The sequence below is a fragment of the Pogona vitticeps genome, chromosome 4 (genome assembly GCF_051106095.1).
Source record: "Pogona vitticeps strain Pit_001003342236 chromosome 4, PviZW2.1, whole genome shotgun sequence".
Lineage (NCBI taxonomy): Eukaryota > Metazoa > Chordata > Lepidosauria > Squamata > Agamidae > Pogona > Pogona vitticeps.
Window position 1 is genome coordinate 191,807,632 of NC_135786.1, and position 19,164 is coordinate 191,826,795.

Here is a 19,164-nt window from a genome sequence, read left to right on the forward strand (position 1 = left end):
TGTCATGGTCGGATTGCCACCTAATAAAATGCTTCCTCAAGATGGCTCTCCCCCCCTCGCAGGGAGCAGGAATCTATTGTTATGGTCCGCCCTCGAAGGCTACTGGATCCGATCGGATTCCAGGATGCCATGAGAGGGGTTACGGCTGACCTGGCTGGCGCTCCTGTCGAGGCTCTGGTTGACGGCTGGTTCACTGCCGCGGCTAGTGCCGTAGACACAATCGCGCCTAAACGCCCTCTCCGCCGCAGAGATCGCCCGGCGCCAAGGTTTAACCAGGATCTTCGGGTGTCGAAGCGGGTCAGGAGACGGCTGGAGCGCAAATGGAGAAAGGACCCGACGGTTTTCAACCGTATAGCTGTTAAGGTCACGACTAACCTTTACCAGACTAAGGTAAAGGCTGCCAGTAGAACTTACCTCGCTAACCGGATAAGTGAGGCGTCTAACCAGCAGGCGGAATTATTCCGTATAGTACGTGACCTATCCGGAGTTGGCCCGGGTGATAGGCCTCCCCCTAGTCTTACCCCGGACCAATTTGCAGCATTTTTTAAATCTAAAGTGGAGGCCATCCGCCGGGATCTCGCTCCTTTTTTGAATACAGTGAGTCGAGTTGAGACGTCCAGCGCTCCGTCTTGCCTGGTGTCTCTTGACTCCTTTCAGCCCATATCGCCCGACACTGTGGCCAGGACGCTTGATCGCTGTCGTGCCACCACCTCCTCTTTGGACCCCTGCCCGGCCTGGCTAATCAAGGCAGCCAGGCCCTCAACAACGCAATGGGCTACTGTAATAATTAATGGATCTTTCCTTGAGGGTAGATTTCCCTCTGCCCTCAAGGAAACACTCATTAGGCCCATAAGAAAGAAACCTAGTTTGGCGGCGGACAAAATTGGCAACTATAGGCCTGTCGCCAATGTTTCTTTCTTAAGCAAGGTAGTCAAGAGGGTGGTGGCCGACCAGCTTCAGGCGTTCCTGGATGATACAGATGCCCTGGATCCGTTCCAGTCGGGCTTCAGGCCGCGCCATGGAACAGAAACGGCATTGGTCACCCTGTGTGATGACCTATTGAGGGAGGCCGACAGGGGCAAAGTGTCTCTGTTGGTCCTCCTCGATATCTCAGCAGCCTTTGATACCATTGACCACGGTGTCCTCCTGGGGAGGCTCGCCGAGTTGGGGATAGGTGGCCGGGCTTTTGCTTGGCTCCGTTCCTTCTTGGAGGACTGTCCCCAGGGAGTACAGCTTGGGGAGAATGTCTCGGCCCCGTGGAGCCTCAATTGCAGGGTCCCACAGAGGTCGATCATCTCCCCAATGCTGTTTAACATCTATATGAGGCCGCTGGGAGGGGTCATCAGGAGATGTGGAGCACAGTGCCATCAATATGCGGATGACACAGGCGCTCTACATCTCCTTTTTTTCAACTGCAGGAGATGCCGTTCTGTCCCTTCGGCGTTGCCTGGAGGCTGTACTGGAACGGATGCAGGAGAACGGGCTGAGGCTGAACCCGGACAAGACGGAGGTACTGAGGGTGGGTGCCCCCACATCTGGGGATATGGGAAACTCCCTCATTTTTGGGGGGGTGACTCTGCCCACCAGGGATGGGGTCCGCAGCTTGGGGATCCATCTGGACCCGGCGCTCACTATGGAGACCCAGGTGGCGTCCGTGGTCCATTCCACTTTTTTCCATCTTAGGCGGATAGCCCAGCTGCGGCCCTACCTTGATGTGGGGTCTCTCACCACTCTGGTGCATGCGCGTGTAGTCTCAAGATTAGACCACTGTAATGCGCTTTACGTGGGGCTACCTTTGAGACTGCTGCGGAAACTACAGGTGGTGCAGAATGCGGCGGCCAGACTACTCAGTGGACTGAGAAGATACCAACGTATCTCACCCACTCTGGCCGCATTGCATTGGCTGCCCATCTGATTCCGCATCGATTTCAAAGTGTTAATGCTTACCTATAAAGCCCTAAACGGTTTAGGACCTCGATACTTGGCGGAATGCCTTCTCCCACCAAGATCTACCCGTGTCACTCGCGCGAGCCAGGAGGTGAGCCTGAGGAGCCTAATGCCGAGAGAGGCCCGAAAGGAAAAGACCAGAAATCGGGCCTTCTCGGCGGTGGCTCCTCATCTTTGGAACAACTTACCCCCTGAGATTCGCGCGGCTCCCTCGCTGGGCATTTTTAAGAAACAACTAAAAACAGTGATGTATAGGCAGGCCTTCCCAACAGAAAATCCTTGATGATCTTTTTCTTTTATTTTGTTCTCTATCTTCATTTACGTTTTAGCTGTAATGTCCTAAAATTACATTGTTGTTTTATTGTAAGCCGCCTAGAGTGGTCAAATACGATCAGATAGGCGGGATATAAATAAAATAAAATAAAATGAAATAAAATGAAATAAAATAAAATAAATAAATAAATAAATAAATACATAAATACATAAATACTCTCTTCAGTTTAAGCTTGAATTTTGCTATGAGAAGATGATGATCAGAGCCACAATCAGCACCAGGTCTTGTTTTTGCTGACTGTATAGAGCTTCTCCGTCTTTGGCTGCAGAGAATATAATCAATTTGATTTCGGTATTGCCCATCTGGTGATGTCCATGTGTAGAGTCGCCTCTTGTGTTGTTGGAAGAGAGTGTTTGTGACGACCAGCTTGTTCTCTTGAAAAAACTCTATTAGCCTTTGCCCTGCTTCATTTTGAACTCCAAGGCCAAAGTCACCTGTTGTTCCTTTTATCTCTGGACTCCCTATTTTAGCATTCCAGTCCCCTAGAATGAGAAGAACATCTTTCTTTGGTGTCAGTTCTAGAAGGTGTTGTAAATCTTCATAAAATTGCTCAGTTGCAGTCTCCTCAGCATTGGCAGTTGGTGCATAAACGTGGATTACTGTGATGTTGAATGGTCTGCCTTGGATTTGTATTGACATCATTCTATCATTTTTGAAATTATATCCCATTACAGCTTTTCTCACTCTTTTGTTGACTATGAGGGCTACTCCATTCCTTCCATGGGATTCTTGCCCACAATAGTAGATATGATAATCATCTGAATTTAATTCGCCCATTGCCAATTCCTATTCCAGGTGAAATGCATTTAGTTGGAACTCTCCACTATGACCTGTCCATCTTGGGTGTCCCTGCACGGCATAGCCCATAGCTTCTCTGAGTTACTCAAGCCTCTTTGCCATGACAAGGCAGCAATCCGTGAAGGGGAGTTTGAATGTAGTATGCCCCAAATAGAAATGTACGACTCAATTCAAATATAAAACAAAATCACAGCCTTATGATCTTGTGCATAATTTAGAGCCAGAGGTGGGTAACACCTTTATTAGACCACTGAAATATCATAAAGATGCAAGTTTTCCATTCCTGAAGGAATTTTTACCAGACAGAATAAAACTTGGCGGGAGTAGAAACAATTGAAAAACCATCCTGACCCTATTGAAACTGTCATTAAACCGTATAGTGGAGAAGTCACTGAGTGACCAAGATCACTTTGTAGAAATGAAAGCAATTGACTTTAAATCCCTTTAGGTGACACCTGGTAACTACACCTCAAAGTTCACTATTTCAGAGTTTCAGTTTCCTACAGATCCAACAACTTAAGCACCTAGCTAGGAAGATTTTGGGACTTTTATCTTCACCTCCTCTAGTAATTGCTCAGCCTAATGAAAAGTCCCCCAGGACTTTGAAACCTGCTTGTTTATTATATTTTAATAGTCTAATAAAAATTTACCCAGCTCTGTTTTTAGTTTTTGCACAGGACCATGTGGCTGTGGTTCTCAGTTCAAACATAATATTGGAGGTGGTTAATTTTAATCCAGGTTAAATTCCCATGGCTGTGTTGCTGTAATATAAATAGATGTGCAAACAAAAATAGGAAACATGACTTTTTTGCATAACAGCTGCTGGAGTACGTAAACAATTGGCTAAGAATCGGGGGGGGTTCTATGTTTGTTTTGTATTTTTTAAAATAAATTACTATTATTTTTCATGCATGTTGCGTGACACTCCTGTTGGAGTACAGTGGGTGGAAGCTTAAATGGCACCAATAGTTTTGTAGTTAAACATAAAGTTGTCCCATTCCATTTAAATAGTTTTAACAGCAAAAGGGCTATAAGCCTTCTGTATAAGCCCACTAGTGGGCAGGGATATAGTGGAACCAAGACCTGCAAGGTTGATGCCCTCAGATCTTCTGATTAGCAGTGACTATGATATCATCAGCCACACCCATCCCAAGAATTCCTTGCTGCCAGTGAACAACTGCAATTCTGACAATAGTTGGGTAAAAAAAGAATTTCCCCAGGAATAGTATATTGTAGCCAGCCATCCCTCTCACAATGCAATGTATTTGTAGGTGGTTTGGCCTTGAATAAGTAAGAGCCACCAACTTTATAAAAGATCTACTTCTTATTTTTTGACATGGACCAATCCAAGCTGCTTGAATTTTCGAGCTGCAGTTGCTGGAGGTCAGCTGTGAAGATGGTCATGATGAGCACCTACACTACCAGATTCACTACAGCACTACTGGTAGTGGATGTTCTCTAATTTGATGTCAGATTTAGGCAATTTCTAAAGTATTGTATCCCATATTATGCTGGAAGACAGGATTTTGTGGAATCTGACTCCCCAGATCCTTCTTTTCTGCTCAAAGGTGTCTCTTGGAAGCTCTTCCTGAAATGGAGTAGGCTATGGAGTGGTGATTGAGGGTAAGCATAGAATTTCCAAAACTTGAGCAAATTCACCTTCCATAAACATGCCTAATCATTAAAGCTAGTTTTGGAGATACCCTTTCATTTACAGCTCTCTACATTGTATCCCACCCATCTAAGAGAGCAACCCACGTAAGAGGCTTTTTAAATGATGCGGGGTGAGAAGAGGGATATGGAGTCAAGTTCTGCAAACTCTCTGCTATCAGTATGACATTAGAACCAATGCTAAAACATTATTCTGATTTGTTAGTTGAGGATTTTTATTATGCACTGGCTGAAATCCATGTTGCTGAGTAATGAAAGCGGTACAACTGCTAGACACAAATAACCATACGTTGAGAAATCTCTATAGACAGGGTCTGTTGCATGGTGGGTCATTCAACAGATAATGGCTATGGCAATTCATATCCAAAAGTTGTGTTGTTTTCGTTAATTTACAACAGGATTTTACCCACTTTGTGGCTACATGTTTAAACAGAATTTTCGCTGGTATTGAAGATCACCAATCTTGTCTTTTAGCTTATGTTTTATCAGAGTGTTTTTCAGGGGCAGATATGGACAGGAGGCTTTTTCACTCTGCTAATCTATTTTTACTCTGCATACTCTCCATATGTTCTAGTTAGAAAATGCAACCTTGAAAATGTCCAAAAGAGCACTTACTTGTATTCTCTGCCTGGTGTATGAGGTATATATTAAAGTGAAAGTCACCAGAGTATATGTTTACTTTTTCCCCATTAGGGGCTCAAGATCTTGATCGCATCCGTTTATCTACCTACAGAACAGCATGCAAGCTTAGATTCGTACAAAAGAAATGCAACTGTAAGTATGCCAATGGTTAATTCGAATTACCATCATTAATCTTCCACTGCATGGTTTTGCTTGTTTCCCAGCTGAAATGCAAATAAGAATTTATTTTAATACACATTCAGGAGATGCTAATAAGAACACCTGGCTCTTCAGAAGAGCATGATATCCCACTACTGATAATTATACCCCGAAGTTTAAATGTTTACATGCTGATGGGATAGGTGAGGGTGGTGTTTTTTTAAGTGCATCCTCTGAGAAGTAATTTTCCCATCTACTTTCGTCTTGTCAAAATTATGAGATGCACCATAAAATTAAAAAGCCCCTCCCCAAGCTTTCCTTTATAATACTATTAGATCTGTTCATTTTATCTCTAAGATTATTTTGTGCAGCTGGGTGGAACTTATTTTCATCTACAGTAACATCAGATAGTAAATTCTGAAAGCAAGAGTTCCACTGTTAGAATGAAAAACAAATTAGCAGGTTTTAATCTGTAAATAACTAATTATATAAGCCGTCCCCGAGGATGTTGTATGTTTCTTAAATTATCAACAGAATACAATTATTTTACAGTATTTTTTTATGATATTTTACATACTGTATTATTGGAGCAAAACAGTCCCAAAGTCATTATATGGCATTGGCACAACTGACAGTTTTTCATACTTGTGCTGGGTCAGTTCTAGTTACACGCACTGAATAGATCTGAGGGTGGCTCATGGGAAGTCTAGAATTCCATGAAGAGGTCCCTCCTTGATATTGCAAGTGGGATATTAGAATCTCCTAATAATTAAGTGCATATCCCATACTCAACTTTAATATACAGGAGGTGTGACTCCAATGATTGATTGGTTGACTTGTCTTTTTCTGTAATGAAACAATGCAGAGCAATCAAGCTACCAGTTTGATGGGCAATTGCATGGCATAAATGCCAGTGCAGAGTTACACAGGAGTTATGTGAGAGCACACCATTGCATAACCAGTTATACAATAGAAACCTCAAGCCTGTGACATTCATTGTGCAGTGGGGCAAGGTAGTTTGGAAAACACAAACATTTATTCAGTGTTGCATGTGTGCAGTAGTTGCATTTCTGCAACTCCTTAGATATGTCCCTTTTGCAGTTGGTTACACCTGTCTTGACTATAATGACAGTGGGAAGTGTTCAAATAGATGTCATGCATGGGGAAAACATGTTAAAGCTTTCATAAAGAACTATGAGAACCCTTGATTCAGATGCTAAGAAAACACAAACATAATGAACAACATCGGTGTAGATCCATCAGTGTATTCAGTGCCAGCAAGATTGTGGATTTCCAACAAAATGGGAAGCTGGCAGTACTGTATGACTTCCAGAATTCTGAATTTCCAGAGATACTGTTCATAGACTTCAAGAGTCTGAAACCTTTCCTTTGCTTAAATTTTTGTTTTGTTTTATTTTGTAGCATTTATTAAAAGGCATCTTCTTGACACATTCTGGACTATTGAGACAGAAGCAGAACCTAACAATATATCACAATTAAAACAACTAAGCATCACTATATACTTAGAACATCCCTGCCACTCATGGTAGGCTTTCCTTGGAGTCTGGCATGATAATTCTGCCATGGTGAGTGTAGAAAAAGGAAAGACTGCTGATTTCCCTAGGTCAGAATAAACAGTTGGCAGCAAAAAGTCTCGAGTTTAAAGCTGGCCAAAATATTCTAATGTGAGGTTTAATTAGAACAGACAAACCAGGAGTTATTATCTGTGATGGTTTTTAATTTGGCATCTTGGGAGTTTCAGTGTTGTTTTTAATTCTTCTGTTTTCTTCCAAACATCTTCCTCTGTCTGGTCTTCAGAACAATATGTTTTTTTCGTAGGGAATGTAATAGTGCAATACTGACCAAGAGCAACCTTGTTAACCTCCCTGCCTTCCCCCACTCCAATCCTTCTCTTCCTCATACAGTTCTGCTCAGTTCAACTAGTCAGGCCTCAAAGGCATGGAGGCTAGTCAGCTTCAGTTTCTTACAAGCCTCTGGGCCCCTTTCTCTTCTGCCTGTCACATTATGTTAGCCTTGTATCTTGTCCTGTCTAATGCACAGTAATTCACATCTGTAAATTAAATTCAAGTGTTTTTAAAGATGTACTCCGTTTAGATATTCTTAAACATATTACCTCTGGGCCTATCTCATATCAGTGGCCATTATGTCATCAATCCAGAAGCAATCCCTCACCTCAAACCCAAACAAACCTGGAAGTCAGGAAACCACACTGTATACTAAAAATGTGCAGATGTGCAGTCCATGGTTGGGGAACCAATTCTCTCTGTGCAGAGCAATACCATAAAGAATGCAGGTTAGAAGGAGATTAACACTATGAACATATACATAGCTGCCCCAAAGTAAGCCCCACTGATTTCATGCTACACAAATAGTACTCATGGAGAGCTATTTTACAATAAATACATATGGCTGTATTCTTTCTTTCCTGTTTGCTTGCATTCATCACAGAATTTGATCTGTTTTATGATTTAGTCCTGAAATGTGATTGTCAAAATTAAAAAGGGGCCATGCTGCCTAGCAGGGTTCTGGAACTTGTGTTACAAAAAGGTAACTTTTTCAAATTCTGAGCATGAAGAAACACGGGTAGCAGCAGTGGACATTTGCATAATTCCTGGTCAACATTCCTGCTCCACCATGCTCAAAATACAATAACTTCACTGGCAATATATTTGGGAACTAATATTTGGTGGGGGGAATGATAAGGGATTTATTTTATTCTTATTTGACCTTGCATAACTATCTGTGAATTCTTATGTAAAACACTTCGAGTAGTAATCCCACTAACTCAGGCAGTATATAAATGTATTTTATTTATTTAAAATAATTTTACCCTGCCTTTCTCTTTTAAAAAAACCTAAGGCGGCTTACATAATTAAAAGGCAACATTTAAAGCTAAAAACAAATGCTGACAAAGATCAAACAAATACCACACTAAGAGAAAGTAAACAAAAGCAACACCCAAAATACATTCAAATCAGTAAGGCACAACCATCCATTTAAACTTCTCAGTCAGCCAGTCATTAAGGGAAAGCTTGCCTGAAGAGAAAGGTCTTTGCCTGCCTGCAGGAGGACAGCAAAGCCTGGTTTCCAGTGGGAGGGAGTTTCCTAGAACTAGGGGACATCCAATCAAATTGAGTGTTGGGAGAGTGAGAACAGACAGAAGATACTGTATTTTTCGCTCTATAAGACACATCTGACAATAAGATGCACCTAATTAAAAAAAATAAAACTCCGCCCCAGCCAGCTCATCATCCGGAATCGTTTCCTGCCCCAGAAAGGAAGGAGAAGGGTGGCGTGGTGGTGATGGTGGCGGCGGGAAGCCAGTATTCACTCCATAAAATGCACACACTTCCCCCCCCAGACTTTTTTGTACAGAAATATTACTGTGAAAAATACGGTAATATTTATTTACCCAACGTGTTGTTAGTATGTGGAACTCCTTACCACAGAATGTGGTGATGATATCTGGCCTAAATGCCTTTAAAAGGGGATGGGATAGATTCCTGGAGGAAAATTCCATCACAAGTTACAATCCATGAGGATGTATAATCTCCAGGCTTAAAGGAAGGTACCTCAAAATGCCAAATGCATGGGAGAGGGGTAGCAGGAGACAGGTATCTAGTTGTCTTGTGTGCTCTCAGAGGCATCTGGTGGGGCCACTGTGAGATACAGGAAGCTGAACTAAATGGGCCCTTGGCCTGATCCAGCAGGGCTCTTCTTATGTTCTTATGAGTTCCAGAGTCTGGGGCATTTATTTATTAAAAATAAAAAACTAAAGTAGGTTGTAATCCTTTCTCCCCAAAATATTATTTTTCCATTTGCTTCAACTTCCACACCTCAGTATTTTTCTTCTCCATTAATCTCACATTTTCTCTTTTCTTTGGATTATCTTAGTCTTGGATTTGTAAATCATCATTAATTCCTGGAAGATTAAAATAATTTATTTCAAACCCTTGCCTAGGGTGCAGGCTCTTACTTCACCTAGGGATTGTTGGAACTTCATGTGAAATAGTTTCTGCTATGCTCCAGCACACTATAAATATATAACTGTCATGTGCACATAGTACTTTACCCAAATCCAATTTATTTCTCACTTTCTAATTTATGTTCTTTCCCATAATTGCTGATGGCTGAGATATTTTTGTGTTAACTTAAGCCGTTCTTCCTTTCTTCAGCATGCTGCCATCATCCCATACAGTTGATGATGCAGCATACAATTTTGCTGAGGTGTTCCTCTAGCAATAAAAACCAGATTTTAGTATCAGTCAGTGAATGTGTGTAAGTGGAGTATCAGCATAAAAATTGCATCTGACTTAAAGGAACATATCTAAGAGAATAAAAATGATATGAGCTTAAAATGCTGATTAAATGATAGTCAAATAAGGATCTTGCAGTCTCCTGCAGCCCACTCTTAACTATATTTATGTGAAATTTAATCTCTTGTGCATAGGAATAATATGAATTATCCCACGTGAGGTGTCTTTGTATACCTTTGAGGGTTGAATGTGAACTCCCAACACAGTGCTAGCCAGGTTTTCTGCTGGGCACCACAGCTACGTAATCCTGACCAGTCATGGCAAGATGAGTCCAGTGGCATAGATTACAGCAGCAAGTTAACAAGTTGTTGCTTGTATCCATCACCATGTGCTTTCACATAAATTGGTGCATGAAGAGAGATCCAAGCGGTGACTGGATGACTAGTAGCAATGTGCCACTGTAGCTTCCACTGTTGCCACTAAACATGCTGGCATAACTAACAAATAGGATTTTGGCCATTGCATGAAAAATAAAACCTTTGAAGTCTGCTACCAATATGAACCCCCTGTTCCAATAGCTTTATTCCTATAGGATAAACATAAGGTTGGCACTGTCAGTGGGCACAAGCCTCTACAAGGGACAAAACTAAAATATTTATTCAGATAATAATTCCCATTGGAAAATAATTTTGAATCATAGGATGAGATTTCTGAAACATATGGCTTGTAGGGTAAACATGCTTACCTACAGTTTCTAATAGGCATATGTACTATCTTCTGACAAATGTGCAAAAGTGAAACAAACCAAGAGATATTTGTGTGATTTCACAGGAACTATGGGGCAGAGCAAGGAACCTTTGTTTACCCCTGGGAGGAACAACTCCATTATATCCCATTCAGCATTCATTTGTATTCCATATTAAAAAATAATTAAACAGATAGCAAGATTTTTAAAAATTTAATACATTTTAAAAACATTTACAATTTCTAAGTTGAATTAACAAAGTATTCCTAAGACATTTACTGCTTAAGAGCCTCCCTGAAAAGGAGGGTGTTTGCCTGAAGATGGAAGGACGAATCCAACCTGGAATCCCAGGGCAGTTCTTTCCAAAGACTGGGAGCAACCACTGAGAAGGCCCTCTCTCAGAGCTTTGAAGGTGGTGGAACCAGGCGATCTTAAAAGCCTAGTAGGTTCAAATGGGGTGATATGGCCCCTCAAATAGCCTAGACCCAACCCGTACAGGGCTTTATAGATGATGACCACATGGGAAGGAGAGACAGAATTATGTGTCATCAGGATACTGATGGCACCAAACTCAAAAACTCCAGATACATTCTCCTAGCAATTTCATTTAGATTTTAAATAACATGGCAGACAGCACTGGGCCACAGACCAATGGCCAGGGTGTTGAACAGGATTCCACAAACACCATATTTTAAGTTCAGCCATCCAGGAAGGATCGGAACCACTGTAAAACAGTACCCCCAAGACCCGTACCAGAAAGGCACTCCAGAAGGGTACCATAGTCAATGGTCTCAAAAACCACTGAAAGGTCCAGCAATATCAAGAGGGACATCCTTCTGCTGTCATGTTTCTGGCATAGATCATCCACCAAGGCAAACTAAAGCTGTCTCTGTTCCATAAATTGGCATCTAGATAATCTACTACATCCAGGAACCTCTGAGACACCACATCACTCTCCAAGACCTTGCACAAAAATGGAATATTGGGGACTGGTCAATAATTATCCAATACAGTGGGATTGGAGGAAACCTTTTTTAGACTAAAGTCTTACTACTGCTTCTTTTGGGCCCTCTGGTACCTGCCATGTTGCCATAAGGCATCCACTACATCTCTAACCCACTCAGCCAGTCCCCCTCTAACCACTTTTATAAGACAGGAAGGACAAAAATCCAGCATACATGTAGTGGCTTTCACTTCTCCAATTTCCTGTCTTCATCCTCAGACAACATCAACTGAAGTGTATCCATTATAATAGGACAAGCAGGTGGCAAAATTGCATCAACGGGACCTGTATCAACTACAGCATCTAAATCAGAGCAGATCCAAGCAACTTCTGCATAAAGTTACCACAAGCCCTTCAATTGTTTCAATAAACCTGTGACTTTGACAAGTTTTAGCCAGGAACTTCCCATGTTACAGTATGCACTAGTAGAAACTGCTTTGTGCTGCTTTGTGACTGAGTTAATCATATGAAATTTTACTTTAAAAGAGAAAAGTATTAAATTAGAAAGTGGATTGCATATACATCTAACACTTAAGTGTCTATTACTGTTGTTAAAATGTTTGTTCATTCTTTTAGTTCCTAAGTTCTGATTCAGTAGTGCAGAAAAAATGAAATGACTAACTCTGTGATCAAACTATACAACAATTCCTACAGCTATCTAAATATAATTTATTAAGGGAACCCTAGAAATCCAGAAATCTTGGTCTATTTTAATCTAATAGAATACAAACCTTGGGATAATATGTAACGGCACATATATGTGCTACTTATCTAAATATGCACACTGCCATCTAGTGTTTAGTCACATACATTCCTATTACCTCATCCTCAGAAACTATTATAGAATTCATTATTTCTGGGCAGCCCTGGCAACCTGCATGTTTCCCCCTTCCATGTGAAACCTAAATATTTACATTCAAATATAGTTTGAACTTTCAGTACTTCCACGCATGGCTTGCCATTCTATTCATCTTGGCATTTACAGCTTTAAAATGCCTCCCATCAATTTATGTTGCACAGAAGCCATTTGTTTTATTTATTTGTTTATTCTGCTATATTTATATATGCCTCTCAGCCTCCCCACTTTATTCTCACAACAACTCCATGAGTTTGAAGAAGTTATGCAATAATAATAATCAAGTCATACATGAAAAGATTGTTAGATTCTTTGAGGAATTCCCTTAACGAACAACGGTCAGAATCCAATTTATACCCATTGACATAAGTCTAGCTGTGTAAATATCAATAGGTATAAGTAATAGGATTCTGGACATGGTTTTTAATGGGACTCTTGAAAGACTCTAACAATCTTTTCATGTATGCCTTGATTATTATTGCATAATGTCTTCAATTTAGTTAAGACGTCAGTGCGCATATTTCTTGTCAAACACCACTTACGTGATTTGGTATATGACAAAAAATACAAGCAGAGACCTTCTAATGAGTGGCAGTTCACTGCTGAAATTCTTATTACTGGAAATATTCATTTTGATTTTGTCAAGAATTTTAGTCTCATATATTTATGCAAACACATCATGCACAGTAAGGTCTCATACACATCAACTGATGCTGCCATTTTAAGAAGAAATGACACATTAGTGAGAGTGGCAAATGGGTAAGGAAAACACAGAGCTTAGAAATGTTGCTCTCTCTTTTGGGACATTTCCCAGAATTCCTTAGTCATGGCGAAATTGGCTGAGTTGTTTGTTTTTTTAAGTGTTCTAGCTGTGAAGAACATTTATAGCTTAGAATTATAACAAGCAAAAGTTGAACTTACGTGCCCTTGTAGCAGTCTTCTGCAACAGGGTCTCATGTTGGAGGGGTTTTTTTTGCATGAGAGAAAGAACCGTTTCTTCTATACAAGGGCAAAGGCCGGGTGTTACTTATCTGACCTGCTCAATCTCTTGTGTTCACTCTGCTTTGCTACAGGCAAATCTTCATCCTTTTTTCCTTTTATCCTTGCAATGTATGTGTCTATTACAACACAAACGGAGAACTGAGATTACCTACAAAAGAACACTATGCTACTATGCAGATCACTGCTCCTTCGGATATACAAGTATTTAACATTATTCTGTTCTACCAAATTCATGCCTTCCATGCAGTGGAAAGACTGCAGACAGAGTAAATTGTAAGCAATTGGCTCTGGTTACAGACACATAGACTCTCAAGTCTGTGAACAGATTCTTAAAAGAAGAAAAAACTTCAACTGTTCTGGCATAATTATACCTTTGAGAACAATACTTAGGGAAAAAAAGCAATGGCTCAATTTCAAATTTATTTCAAGATAATGTACGTTTAACTTGGGTTTTAGTTGCAGAGATTATGCAATAAATACATAGGTTATTAAACCCCTACTCATTCTGCATTTCACCAGACTTTAGGAAATGGCTCATAATTCCAGGTAGTTTACAAAAGGTAAATTGTTCAGTTCAGCTTTATTTTCATATTTGTCCCAGGCCATAAAAGAAATATAAAAATGCAATTACGTAAAATGATTGACAATAAAGTATATCTTTGACATTCTAACAATGAGCAAGAGGTAGTCTAGCCAAAATTAGTTGCCATTTATAGCTATCACAGGTGGTAACACTTATAATATGACATTCAGTAAAAGCAGCCTGAGGTTTGGATAATGTTAAATTATAAGCTGCTGACTTAGTGAATATTCTCAACATCAATTTTCTAACAAAAGTTGCTTTTCTGAAAGTCTAGACAGTTTTCTTTACCTAGTAGCAATGGGACACAAATTTGTTTCTAAGTGAATGGGATATAACAACTGATGTACAAATTGACATGTCTCGTGTAACATAAGCATTGGTGGGTTGCATCTGATAAAGTGGGCTGCAGTTATGAAAGCCTTTGCCAAATAAAACTTGATAGTTTTTAAGGGGCCACAACTATGTTAGTGTTTTTTTTGTTTTTGTTTTTTTGCTGCAGCAGACTAATATGGCTAATCCCATCCCAAATAACTAAGCATCTTGTGTAGTAAAAAAGCAGATTTGGGCATACCTGATTCATGTAGTGTTGGGACATGGTGGCGCTGCGGGTTAAACTGCAGAAGTCTCTGTGCTGCAAGGTCAGAAGACCAGCAGTCGTAAGATCGAATCCATGCGATGGAGTGACCTCCCGTCGCTTGTCCCAGCTCCTGCCACCCTAGCAGTTTGAAAGCATGTAAAAATGTGAGTAGATAAATAGGTACCACCTCAGTGGGAAGGTAACAGTGTTCCATGTCTAGTCGCACTGGCCACGTGACCATGGAAACTGTCTACTGACAAACACTGGCTCTACGGTTTGGAGATGGGGATGAGCACCACGCCCTAGAGTCGGACACGACTGGACTAAATGTCAAGGGGAACCTTTACCTTTTACCATTCATGTAGTAATCAAAAACAAATATGTCTGTCATATGACACATGAACAAGTTACCTTTCCAAAAGAGGTATTATGGTCGGGTTAAACCTTATTAAGACAACAGTAAAATCTTATTCAAATATATTTTTAAGGAGTTAATATTGGACACAAGCCTTTTCTGCCAGCAGCAGTGGTTTATTGCTATCAAAACCCTCTTCTGCCAGCTGATCTCAGTGATATGTAGACAGAGCAGTCTGCCAACAGAACTCTTCTACTGGCAAAGATCTGCTGATAGAAAAACCAAAAAAGGAAGAAAGAAGACATTTATCAGAGGAGGAGTTGAGTTAGACAAGATCCGAATGTCCCACAGCCCAAAGTTACAATACAGAATGACTTTGCAACAATTGATCAGGGTAATGGTAGTTCCAACATGCCTAGGTTTCAACATGGCTTCAGCTGGCCTAATGTCAGTGCACATGGTTCTGGGCCAGTTAGGACTGTATTCGAAGAGCTCTCCCCAGTGACTAGTACCCTATTCATTCATTTATTCATTCATTCATTCACTTATTTGCTTATTTACTTATTTACTTTATTTACTGTTTATTTACTGAAGGAAGGCGCCCCTGGCCACCGAGTCCACCTGGGCTTTCAGGAGCACCCCCAGGCTGTGGACCCTGCCCTTTAGGAAGAGCGTAACCCCATTCAGGGCAGAAAAATGGCCCTCCAGCATGTCTGGCGAAGCACTCACTAACAGCACTTCCGTCTTGTCTGAATTGAGTTTCAATTTATTAGCCCTCATCCAGTCCATTATCAGATCCAGACACAAGTTCAGCACAGAAACTGCCTCACCTGGATTGGTGGAAAGTGAGAAGTAGAGCTGAGTGTCGTCAGCATATTGCTGACTCCTCAGCCCAAACCTCCTGATGACCTCTCCCAGCGGTTCCATGTAGATGTTAAACAGCATGGGGGACAGTATTGAGCCCTGAGGAACTCCATGACATAAACACCAGGGGACAGAGCAACTGTCCCCCAGCACCACCCTCTGGACACGGTCAGCCAGGAAGGAGCGGAACCGCCATAAAATAGTGCCCCCAACTCCAAACCCAGTCAGCCTATCCAGAAGGACATCATGATCGATGGTGTCGAAAGCTGCTGAGAGGTCCAGGAGTATCAACAGGGTCACACTCCCCCCATCTCTCTCCCATCAAAGGTTATCGTACAGAGCAACCAAGGCATGCTCCATACCAAAACCCTGCCTGAAACCTGATTGAAATGGATTCAGAAAATCCGTTTCATCCAGCAGCGCCTGGAGTTGCCCAGCCACAACCCGCTCCAACACTTTGCCCAAATAAGGGAGGTTCACCACTGGTCAGTAGTTAACCACCACCCTTGGGTCCAGGTTAGGCTGTTTTAGGAGTGGCTGAATTACCGCCTCTTTCAAGGTGGTAGGGACCACTCCCTCTCTCAAAGAGGTGTTCATGGCCTCCTGGACCCAGGTGTGAACCCCTCTGGGAGATCTTCCAATTAGCCAAGATGGGCAAGGTTAAAGTAGAGTCATGGTAGAACGGACAGATCCAAGCACCCTGTCCACATCCTCAGGTCTCAACAATTGAAACTCATTAATACTTGACCTAAGCATGGCACACTTGACACATCCTCTGATTCTGCAGTAACGATGGAGTCCAACCCATTGTGAATCTGAGCAATTTTCCCCTCAAAATCAATGACAAACTCATTACAGTGAGTTGTTGAGCAGTCCGGCACCTCCACCAGATTTCACGGTTGAAGATGATCCCGGACCACCCGAAACAGCTCTGCTGGGTGACATTCTGAGGAAGCAATACAGCTGGAGGTACATTGCCATTTTGCCAGCCATATTACCACAAAATAGGCCTGATAATGGTCTCTAAGTTGTGTTCGATTCGACTCCCAATGGGATTTCCTCTACCTGCACTCCAGCCGTCTCCCCTCTCAGTTCATTGCCCGCAGTTCAGAAGTATACCAAGCAGCTGTCTGGGCTCTGTGTGCAGGAAGAGGGAACTTAGGCACAATCATGTCAACTGCCTGGGTCATCTCCCTATTCCAAATGTGACCTGAGCTTCGACCCATTAGTCTCCAAGGGCAGATCATCTTACTGGCTCCCCCACCCTTGTAGAGGTGAGAAGAAGCTAATAGACTAAACTTGACCAGGACAGCTAATAGACTAAACTTGACCATGACAATGGAGTCACAACCAGCCCCTCCACATCCAAACCAACAACTTCCAGTCCCATTGAGAAAACCAGGTCCAAGTTATGGCCCTTCTCATGTTTCAGGCCAATGACACATTGAGACAGCTCCGTGGCTGTCATGGTGGCCATGAAGTCCTGAGCCGTCCCAGTCAAGGCAGCCTCGGCATAGATGTTGAAGTCCCCCAGCACCAAAAGCCTGGGAGTCCTCAACACCAGGTCCAAGACTACCTCCGTCAGGTCAGACAGGGAGACTGTTGGTACGCAGCAGGCTGGGTGGTACACCAACAGAATCCCCAATCTGTCTCGTAAGCCCAACACACAATACAGGCCCTCAAGACCTCCTCTCAAAGGGATAGGAAGCCTGGTCAAGGAGATAGAACTCCTATAGACTATAGCGACTCCCCATCCCCAACCCTCCGAGCGTCATTGGTGCTGGACCGAGTATTCAGGCGGACACAGCTGGGAACACCATTCTCCTCTCCCATCCAGGTCTCAGTAATGCACACCAGGTCATCACCCTCATCCAGAATTACATCATGGATGAGGGCAGTCTTATTTTGTACTGACCTGGCGTTCATCAACAGCATCGTGTGGCTCGAGGGTTTGCTGATATGGTCACCTAATACCATCTGGTTAGGGGTAGGACTAGAAGAGGGGATAGATGTAAGATATCTAACCTCTCTTCTCCTACATGGGCATGTTCTACCCCCACCGCCATTCCTTCCCCTATCCAGCACCACCTCAATGGCTGCCCCCTCCAACACCCTCACCCCTTCCTGTTCCCTCAGATCCACTGTGGGTCTCTAGGTACATAACCTGATGGCAGTTAATAATCACAATAAAAAACCCTTCTAAAGCCCCTTCTCCCTCCCCCCCAAGCCAGGTGACTGATGTTGAGGAGGGGGTGGGGCAGCCAGAGGCAGCGAGGGCCCAGTCCTGCAAGGCTGAGGGAGTCCAAGCCAAACTCCCCAGGAAGGCTGGCAGCCGGTAACAACACAGCCACATTGTCTCTCACTCAGTGCCTGAGGGACGGCAGATGATGAAGACTCTCCCGAAAGTAGTAATGTTGGTCCAGCAGGGTCCTGCCACAGGCTCTGGCTTATAAAGCCTCTTCTCCCCTCCGAGCCAGGTGGCTGATGTTGAGGAGGGGATGGGGCAGCCAGAGGCAGCAAAGGCCCAGTCCCGCAAGGCTGAGGGAGACCAAGCCAAATTCCCCCAGGAAGGCTGGAAACCAGCAGCAGCACAGCCACACTGTCTCTCACTCAGTGCCTGAGGGACAGCAGATGATGAAGACTCCCCTGAAGGCACGAATGTTGGTCCAGATAATCCAAAAGATTATCTAGTGCTAAATCAGTACACTTGGCAGGGGCTATGCTGTGGTGAGATCAAAGTTTGTCATAGCTTTGGCATATTAGTCCTATAACCTACAGCAACTCATAGAAATCCACATGAGAAACCTTATAAACTAGTAGTTAGAGAGGACTTACAAGTCCACATAGAAGACTGAGCAATGAAACTCCCTGGATGACCTGGGCTACTCATTCTTTCTCAGCCTGATCCATCTCACAGAATGGGTGTAAAGATGAAATGTGGAAGAAGACAATCATGTATGATACTTGGATCTCATGGCAGGAAAATTGGAGATAAATGTAACTAACATGAGCAGTTGTCCCATTTTTGTAAGGTTTTCTATACTGTGTCCTGGCACATTGTACCATCTGAAATCATTATTGATGTTCAAATGGAAATGTTTAATTATTCTGTGAAAGTGCATTGCAGGTGTCCACAGAGCAGAAGGTCAAATTAGGTGCATTTCTTTCATAATATGCTACACCTTTCTATGCCTTTCACTCAGACCTCTTCCCTATCAGTCCCACTTTTTTCTTCAGTTTATGAAGTGACATAGCACTGAGCTGATAAGACAGGGCCACTTCTGAATTGTGACTGCATTGCTTATAAATGTGATACTAAACTAGTACGATTTTTAAAACTTTTTTTAAAAAGATTAAGTCTTTTAAAACAGA

At 42.4% G+C, this 19,164-nt stretch overlaps 1 protein-coding gene across 50 annotated transcripts in view; it reads left to right on the forward strand.

Moving 5' to 3' along the window:
* DTNA (dystrobrevin alpha) overlaps nucleotides 1–19,164 on the forward strand; it is a 271,418-nt gene that overhangs the window by 151,572 nt on the left and 100,682 nt on the right. For all 50 annotated transcript variants that reach the window (XR_013545373.1, XR_012086859.2, XR_013545374.1 and 47 more), the window contains one exon: nucleotides 5,444–5,524. Coding sequence is in view for 42 of the 50 variants with exons in the window: in XM_072998896.2 (XP_072854997.2) it covers nucleotides 5,444–5,524 (81 nt within the window). In the remaining 8 variants the exon portion in view is untranslated. The remainder of the gene's footprint in view (nucleotides 1–5,443; nucleotides 5,525–19,164) is intronic.